This window comes from Penaeus chinensis, chromosome 8 (genome assembly GCF_019202785.1).
Source record: "Penaeus chinensis breed Huanghai No. 1 chromosome 8, ASM1920278v2, whole genome shotgun sequence".
Taxonomy (NCBI): Eukaryota; Metazoa; Arthropoda; class Malacostraca; order Decapoda; family Penaeidae; genus Penaeus; species Penaeus chinensis.
The window spans coordinates 33751466-33761465 of record NC_061826.1 but is presented as its reverse complement, the minus strand read 5'-3'; the positions used below and the strand labels follow the sequence as shown (position 1 = coordinate 33761465).

General features: G+C 37.6%; 1 protein-coding gene across 10 annotated transcripts in view; it reads right to left on the bottom strand.

Moving 5' to 3' along the window:
- Nucleotides 1–10000, bottom strand: part of LOC125027931 (constitutive coactivator of PPAR-gamma-like protein 1) — a 66972-nt gene that overhangs the window by 44019 nt on the left and 12953 nt on the right. For 8 of the 10 annotated variants that reach the window (XM_047617091.1, XM_047617089.1, XM_047617088.1 and 5 more), the window contains 4 exons: nucleotides 9906–10000; nucleotides 8672–8844; nucleotides 2217–2330; nucleotides 756–902 (listed from right to left, as the gene is read on the bottom strand). The exon at nucleotides 9906–10000 is cut by the window's right edge and continues 345 nt beyond it. In XM_047617091.1, coding sequence (XP_047473047.1) covers nucleotides 756–902; nucleotides 2217–2330; nucleotides 8672–8844; nucleotides 9906–10000 — 529 coding nt within the window. Of the gene's footprint in view, nucleotides 1–755; nucleotides 903–2216; nucleotides 2331–6053; nucleotides 6168–8671; nucleotides 8845–9905 lie in introns of those variants that run through there. The other 2 variants (XM_047617095.1, XM_047617094.1) reach the window with 2 other exon arrangements.

Below are 10000 nucleotides of genomic sequence, written 5' to 3'. Positions count from 1 at the left end.
GTGGAATGTAATTTGCATGAGCAGTGACTATAAGAACACTGGCTCTATGGATGACGCTATTTCTATGCTCAGCATTGTATTCCTGGCAGTGTGAGAGGTGATGCAGTTTGTATTACTGAAAAATGAATATGTGAGAGGTGATGCAGTTTGTATTACTGAAAAATGAATATTACATGAAAATAAAGAAAATGACACAAATAACAAAGTGTTACATTGTTTAATTTTTCTTGCACAGCCACTTAGCAGAGCAGCCACTCACATAAGCCTAGTACCTGGATCTTTGGTGATTTGACTTCCATGATGCAACCTGATCCAATGGGTTAATCTAAACTTTCATCTATACCACAAACATCAATATGTTCACATTGATGCACTACAATCATGAGAGAGAGTGCAAGAACACAAATATATCAATACCTACCTACACTGTAGATGACAGTAAATTAAAAAAAGTTTAATAAACACACTGTCTGACAATTGGTCTCAGAACACCTTTGAATGAATACCTTGATATATAGTGTGACTATACTCCTTCCATCATGCACTCAAACATATAAGTGATTCTAACTGGCAGATTAAAAATAAGAACAAATAATAAAAATTTCATAATATCAAGTGTGAAATTTTTGAGTCACATTATGCTACTTTGATCAGTGTAATTAGGTGGGAGAAGCAGTATCTCAAAATAATTATATAAATCAATAAATTCTCAAAAAAAACAAAAATGAAAAATGAAAGACTTCTAAAACCCCTACCTTGTACGTTAGTTTGAGCTGGTGTGAGGAGAAGTAGCGTGGGGGGTCGAATATAATGTATTCTGCATCTTCCGCCATGAGTCCATGGTAATTGTTTTCTCGACAGAAGGCAATTACTTCTTGGTGGTGGTCATCCATGGTGCAAAGCTGCCGTTAGGATGTGAGAAACAGTGTATAAGGACTCTTCTTCTGTATGACTCATGTTTTAAAATCTTTACTGCTATTTGTAATACAAAATGTATGTTTTATAACATTCTATACAGCAGACAACCAGATGATGATAACTGAGGATGAAGATTAGGAACAAGAGGATAAGGGTGAGGAAGATGAGTATTAGGAAGAAGAGGAAGAGGATGAACACAATAATAATAACAACAATAATGATAATTATAATATTAATGATGATAATAATAATATTCAACAAATGATAATACTAATGATAATAATCTAATACATTACACATAATAATACTGATAATCTTAATCAAAATAATTAACAAATAATAACTTAAAAAATAAAAAGTTATAATTATAATTTAAAAAATAATCTTAATAATAATTCAAATAATACCATCAAATATATAGACATTAACCCAATGCCTCCGGGAGAAAATGAGGTTGACTTGGCCTCGGCTCCAGGGAGTTGCACGGCCGACTGGTCTTGCCTCCGGGGCCTTTTTCAGAAGCGGCAGGTGCATAGTACCAACAAAGTGGTATGATTTTTTTTTTACCACTTGATTCTAATATTTTTGCAGATTCTGAGATGCAGGATATGCATTTTAGCTGCTAAACTGAACCTTTAGTAGCCTAATTATGTACATTAGAATCCATTTCAATCTATGAGGTACATTACTATCTGTGTACAAGATTGAATGTGGTTTTATCTAAGGATAAAAAATAATAAATAACTTATTTTCATAAAACATTTTTTTTGAAATACAAGACTTTATGTAGTGGGGACATATAAAGCTGCTGTCCCCACGGCTTCAGTACTTTCCTTACTTGTGTCATACATCAAGACAGTCACACTGACAGAGCACCAATGTGAGTAGTTGATGCAAGGATACAGATCTCATAAACAAAGGTGAAGATTACTTACTGAATCAAAACAGCAGCAAGAGTGTGAGGGTTTCTTATAAAGGACAGTCTAAAATGTAATGCACACATCATTGTAACGTGACATGAGTAACCCAATGCCTGGAGACTCGTCCAAGTCGGTGGTGACATGAAAACCAGTCAGAGCCAGAGCCAAGTGAGCCATGATGTGAACCCCACATCATCCGTAGGCTATTAGTTAATATTAACATCAATAACAATATTCATAACGTAAACAGTAACAACAATAATGCTGCTGATGATTACAACATTACTCTAAGAATAAATGATATATCAAATGAAAAAGAAGCAAATGAAAATGAAGAATCTGGAGACAAAAAAATAACAGAAACACTCTTCCACTAACCACTTGTATATTGAGGTGTCGCAAGGCCATGCGCAAACAGGTCCGCAAGCCAACAGGAGCCACCCACCACACCTTGGGCGGGGGAGTACCCTTCACTGTCACATGTTTCAGCACCTGCACGAAAGAGGACAGCTATTGATATCTAGCTAGCTGGTTAATTTCCAAGGGCACTGCAAACAACATATTCAGGGCCTTAAATATCATAGGAGCTTATTTTCCTCAGTAAACATATTTTCTTTTTTCTCAAGTTTACACCAATTTCTGGATATGATTGTAGTTTTCTATCCAACTCTGATCACTGAATATCTGTTGATGTAATCGCAGAAGGCATACTGACTATGGAGGGGTGGCATGTACAAGTACACAGAAAACTACTGTTAGAAAGGGTGTCAAAACATTCAATAAGGAACAGAACCTTGTTACGGAAAGGTTGGTATTATGGGGTTCGAACTGGTCTTGTTCTGATTCATAATGTATCGAATAGTCGTTCCGGAATTCCTATGGATTCACTCTGACATGATGATCTTACTCCTGAAAAGGATGGAATATGCCTTGCAATAAGCAGACAAGCCACAAGCCTTCTAGGATATAATAATAATCTGTGACAAGAAGACTTTTTTTTTTCTGAAGGAACCTACACTGTGAGATATGTATGTATGGTGTCAACAAAAATACCAGGAAGGTATCAACACCACCCCCTCCCCTCCTATTTTCAACTTCCGTTCGCTTGATATTTTGAAGAAAGATGTTTACTTTGACAGAAATGATCTCTAAAACATTTTCATATATATCTATTCTTTAATCTAATGCAGTGTTATCATTTAACATATCTGAACCAGAGAATGTGATCGCAAGCAGGGGGAGTGGCCAAATCACCGCAGGGTTGTTTGGGTGAATGCACACAAATTGACGGATACCCTGGCTTATTTACTGGCAGCAGATATGTTGAAATCCTTGGAGGTTTTCCTTCCAACACATGGGTATGTTTCCTGAAATAGATCTCATCTTTCTCAATAAAAAAATCAGCCCTATCCATACCAGTCGTATTGGATCTCAACCCATATGAAAACTGTGTCAAAATATGCAGCAAAATACTCGCAGTCATGAAAAATGCCTTAGAAATATGGGAATGTCTTCAGTGTGAGGAAAGCCATGCTGTGAGAGCCAAGTTAGTGGTGCTATGCCTCGATGCTTGAACTATGTTTTGGCATCAGGGAGGAGGGAACACAAAATAGCAAACTTGAATATTCTAACTTTATCTTACTTTTCTTGTTTTGATCTTAATGGGATATGTCAATACTCATTAGATAATATAATAACAATAATGCGTGTGAATACCTAGCACTTGACTTCTCTCATGTTATGACGATTGACCCAACATTTAAACAAAAGTATAAGAAAGCTAATTATTAGTGACAAAGTATTATACAATATTATAAATCACTTGCGAATTTATAGCCTCTTACTTCATGATTTACCACATACACCCAAGAGAAGTTGGAAAATCAGGGCTACCAACAATTTCCTAGTGTTAAAAACTGCATTTCAAAAAGTATTGTTGTTTGTGTCAGAATGTTTAGCATGATTTTCTAACAATAGTTTTCTGTGTAGTTGTACATACATGCCATTTTTCAATGGGTTAAGTCTTTTGCCAATGCTTAAATGGTTATGCATTTGTATATGACTAAAATTTGCAAAAGCAGAACATACAAATTATTAGGAATAATCTTAATTAGCAGATGATCTACCCATGTATCTTGTTAATATTTTTCCCTAAATACTGACCAACACAAGAAACATCCTTCACATTACTACAAGAAATAAATGGAAGAAATGAAACAATACAAATACAAAGTCTACTAAGAACAAAAAATAAGAAGATACTGCCAAATTTCTTGAGAACATAAAACAACAAAATAAGTACTGAATCTACTGAAGACATAGGAGACTGTTACAGTTATTTTTAGTTGGAATGAAAGCATGAGTGGATTGACAGAGTCACTTAATGACCCCCAAATGGGCTAGAAGCCTTGCACCTTGCTTCTCAGACCTTCCATCCGTTGCAGGTCAAAATTGCACACACATGCTTGCTCCAAGGTGAAACTGAGAATGCTAACCAATTACTTACTACCAATGGCTAATAAAGCAATCAATAAAAATTTGCATAAAGCCAAATGCAAAAGAAAACCACTGATACAGTATAAAGAAAACCAATGATACAAATAATTTTATGCCAAATATCAACCTTAGCTGTCTTACAGCAGAGAGGTACATATGGTAATAGAATGCATGATAGCAATGGGTTGACGGTCTATATATCATCTTTGTTGTTTATCAAATTTCAATAGTCACATCATCAACCCTTTCCGCTGGAATAACATGACCGACATGGCATGTCCAAGATGATTTTACTTTGGCACCTGGGAGAGAATTCGGTCTCTAGAACACCTAGGGACCACTAACAGCAATTTGTATTTCCTGCTGGGATGTTGGTGTATGCTGTCAAGTCTGGTCCTTAAAATTTTAGAAGTTTTAGCAGAGAGTTTACAGATATTGTTTACAACCATATTTACTCTATGTTCATATTCATAGAGTAAATTTCTGGAATTTATCATAAAAGACATTCTTGACTTAGCATATACTCTATTTTTCTGCATGTGTGTGCCAGTTTACTGAATGGAAGAAGTGGCGTATCTTCACAGGAGGACAAAAACACTTAATATTTCACAAGCTTTACTTTGGTCAAAAAAAGAAAAGAAAGAAAAAAAAAAAAGTATAATTGTACATTGTTTAGGATGTATACACAAATGTAACCCATTGAATTCAGGTGATGTGACCGTCATGTCATGAAAAAATTTGGCTGAGGGCCAGGTGATGGGAATGTGCCGTCATGAAAAATTTGCTAGAGGGAGATGGGAATGACTCATTATGAATGCCCAATAATCCTGAAGGAAGACTAGACTCAGTGTGCCCTTAGGAAGGGGCACTTGCATTATTTCCACCAGTAAACAAGTGTGAAATGTACACAAAAAAGTACACAAATAATACAATGTTACCTACTGCTATTACTGCACATACTGCTGTTGACTAGCCTAATGAGATAATATGGAGTCTGCTAAAGGAAAACAATCTATTACCATCTTGATACATGACAAATGGCAAAACAGCAAAAAAATGTATTTGCAGAAAAAGACAATAACTTTGCAAAGAGGATATAAGGAATTTTGACACCCCATATGAGTTTTTCATAGGCCAACATGCCCCATACATGGGAGAGTCACCACTCAAGTTAGCCTACGTCCCAGATTTAGGTCTATCTGTGGGCCACGAGTCCCACACATACTCCTAAACCCTGAATTCAACGGGTTTAGGAGTATCTTGATGGGCATGGTACTCCTTGAAGCAAGGAGCCACACGCAAAGCAATGCTGCATATCCTACACGACTCAAACCTTCTCTCCATGAACTTCTGCCTCCCGCAATGGGATAATCTCCTCCAACAGGAAGGACTGACCTCTGACATATGAATTATGACTTTATCACCAGGAGCAGTAGGAGTAGGATTGAGCAGGGGCTGGAAGGTTCCTCGTCCTTCCTCTGCCTTCGCCATGCTACAAGAGGCCCTTCATAGGCTCTTTTTTTTAAAATTCAGGTTGAGTCATCTTACCACCAAGCACCCTGTAAACAGCTAAATAATTCATTTATCACCATATCTAGTAGGTAAAAATAGATCTTCATGCATCACTTTATTATTTCCTTTGCAGCTGGGTAAGACTGAGCAAGCTCAGGTTCACACTCTTCATTCTTATATGGTAAGCTGTAAACTTTGGTTTTATACTTGACTTCACAGCAGTTTGGTGGCAGGATGGCCATGTTGCTCATGTGCACCAATGAAAGAACTGTCACTGGTCACTTGTTCCTACACTGCAATGCCATCATGCCCATTTAGGTGTTGTGATGATCTACACTGCCTCACCCCTTCACCTGCAAGCCTGTTGGCATGAACGTTCAGTTATACTGCACCATGCCAAGGGCATTGGTCTTAGAAGTCTGCAAGTAATGAAATACAAAGGGGGAGAAATACCCATTATCGATGTGGAGTTCATATCCCTTGACAACTATGTCACCCTGCTACATGAGGCTGACTACTGCCTTCATGCTGGTAGGAAAGTCCCTGCATAAATATTGAAGGCGGTGGTGTACCTGACCTTTGGCCTATCATTGAAACACAGCTTGTGCTGGCAACACACTGCAAAGCCTGATAACAACCCTGAAAGGCCCACTGGTTTCCATCCATAGTAACGGTCCTGCTGGGGATAAATTTATCAATCCAGAACATCTAAGAACAGTTGCAGCATCCAAAGCCAATCACTTGCAGCTTTGCTGTTAATTAAGTAAAGAGCTAGAGCAATTATGTCCAACATTCCTCAGTCAGAAAATTACTGAAAATCTTGTCATTATGAGAAGCAAGATCCTGGTGTTCAATTATACCCAAAGACAGGCAAAGAAGCCATCATCATCTGTGGGACATTTGCCCATTTCCTTCAGACAAAGGAGGAGGTCCCATGAATGCCTGGTATAGAATGCAAGCAACTCATCCGAGTCTACCAAAATGTCTTGCTGAGACAAAGCCAATATCCAACTCGGAGTTGAGCATCGCCCATATCAGGAGCATGAGGATCTGTGAAAGAATAAGAAAGAAAAACATAATCTATCAGTAAAAAGTAGTAGAACTAAGCAGAAATACAAGGGAATATGCAAACAGGGCCAGTGATGCTCTTTGTAAATCAAAGAATGGGAGAAAACTCACCAGAATAATCATCAGTCCTTCACTGGTTCAGAGGCAATGTGCATTTCTCATGTGTTTGTGTTGACACTTTCCTCATTAGAGAAATGAAAGATGAGATACAGCAGCGGATCAGGCATACTCCTCAAGCAAGGAATACTCCTAGAGGTTGGGTGTCATCCACTGTTTCCTCAAAACTGAGGGAGTGGATGGCAGGAGACCAAGGTCTTCTTGAGCGTACGGTAAACAGCTAGCAAGACATGCTAAAGGGCAAAGGCCAGGCTGGCTAATGACAACCTTGACCTGTGCTAGCCTATTTATATGGTTTTATTGCTAATAAGGTCACTCCACAAGCCGTGAGCTGGTTTCCAGAGATGTCACACATAACATGACAAAATAAGGATCAAAATTTGAAAAAATATAAAAACTTTATAAACAGCCCACAGTGAGGGCCATAGTCCTCACTGATGTGAAGGCTAGTACAAGTCATAACTGCCATACAATAAGTGATGCGATAGCAAAATGTTCTGGTTGGGAATATCCCTATGTTTACACACAGATAGCTCCACGAGTACTTAATACCAAAGACTTAATTATCAATTCCACCTATCTGACCTGTTTACCCTTTACTTGACTTTCGGTAAGATTCTTAATTTTACTTTAAAATTAGTAATTAACCCATCACTGCTGGGTGAAGAAAATAATTAAAAATTCTACACTCTGAAGATTAATAGCAACGAGCCAACTTTGAGCATGGGAGTTTGCTATATCAAGCTGAACGTACCATTCAAGGTGCTCTAGCGCATTGCCGAAACGTACATCCATACTCTGCACACCAAGCGGTTTGTTATGACGCCGCTAGGCGTGGCCCAGCAGAATCAGGTTAACCCTTTCCCGACGGGTCACACCATGAGGCGTCAAAACAAACCCCTCAATCTGCGGAGTGCCAAAGCGCTACGAGCTGGTGATTCAGCTTGATGTACCGAACTCCCGCGCTCAAAGTCGGCGTGTTGCCATTGATCTCCAGAGCGTAGAGATTTTTAAAATTTTCAATGTAATCAAACAGTAAAAAACTATTAAAAACAATATTCCTATTAGAATTAGAAAGAAATAAAAAATTTAATAAGAAATTAAAAATTAAAAATTCAGGGAGTGGGGAGAGCTGGAGACACTGCAGGTGCAACAAAACTCACAGCAGGCAATACATACAAAAGATTAGCCTACAACCTTTCTGGTTTTTCTATATTCAAAAATGTTGAAAAAAACGTGATATACACATCCATAAATCTGTATCTTATCACATATTTAATCAAAACATAAAAAAATTCACCTAAATGATAAAGCTTATTTTCTTCATCTGAAGTTGTAGATAAAGCCTATTCCTTTCCTTGTTCGATTAATTTTCACAAGGAAAAGCCAAATATAAAAACTAGTGAAGCAAGTACTAAGACCACTAACAAAAATTATAATAATTATCCTTAAAAGTGATGGTAATCATCATCATTTATGATGATAATTATCATCCTCATAATTATGATAATCATCCTACTCACCATTATGATGATTATCATTTTAAGAATAAAAAAAAAAAAGTACAATAAAACAATAACAATCACAATAATCTTAACATCAAAATCTATAGCAACTTCCTAACAGAAGCAAGAGCTCACCGAGTTGACATTTCTGCGGAGGGCAATTTGACTACGCGACCACTCGTTGAGCCGCTGTTGTTCGAGAGCACCATTGAAGAACACGGCCAGCTCTATGTTGTTGCTTTGCACTGTCTGGATAAGCACCGCCAAAAACTGCACCATGCGATTCCACTGGCCGCCGCACACCCAGTCTGGAAGCAGAGGATGGAAGGAGGGGAGGCTTCAGTGCAAAAGTGGATACTGGCAGGCTGGAAAGTTTATTTGTTTATTTGGGTAATCCCATATTTCTATAATATATCTATTCTAATGATAAACAAGTAAAGTAATACATGTTGTCTTATAAAAATAATACCACAGTGATGAGCATAACATTAATTACATCTATAAAACTATTAATATCATCAATAATGATAAAATTGTGAAGGAAACACATACAATCAGGTAAGCCTAGTAAATGACCCCTTGGTGACTAAGCACATGAGTAGCCACTTGTGAGCAAACAAAATTGATTAACCCCTACGATTGAGATAACCATCACGTTATGAAAAAAATTGGCTTGAGGGACGCTGGTGTCATCATGCCGCCATGAGCAATTCGACTAAATTTTGGGCTGACTTGTAAGACTCACCACGAGTGAATAAACCTCTTGGAGGGTGAATAAACACATTTGGCATTTAGAAAGGGGTTTTAGTATTATTTCCAATGATAAATGAGTGTGGAATGTAACATCTGTGAGCCCAGACTGGAAAAGAGGACAATACTTCCATGCTCAGGACCCTATTCCTGCTGCCATGATCTGCAGTACAAGTTATATTATTGAAAATTGAGGATAGAACTTTTTTTTTTAATTGCAGAAATAACAAAACTGCTTATTGTTACTATTCTTGCACTGATTTATGGACTACCCAGTAACAATTAGTAAATATTTACATTACATTTCATGGATGAATAAAGTCTATTGCATCTTTTTTTCTCTTTTTTAATACTGAACCAAAAATAATCTATTCCTGAACATCATATTACCACAGGCAAAGTCATCACATATCTTATTATAAACCTCATAATTATAATTAGTCACAACATTAGTATAAATAAATTATTCTGTAATATTTTTTTCTTTTCTGGGCTTTGCCAAATTCTGCAAAACTCTAAGGTTCAAGTTAAGAAACATGAAAACACGGCTGAAAACTCGGCCTGCGCAGCAAACCTACACGTAACCCCTTCCTCAGATCCCTAGATTCTCTGTACACACCTGAGAAGAATCCTCCGTAGAGCCGGTCCAAACAGCACTCTCCATCCACCACAAGTGTGAGGGGAGGCTGGCCATACCCCCCTCGCGGAACATTT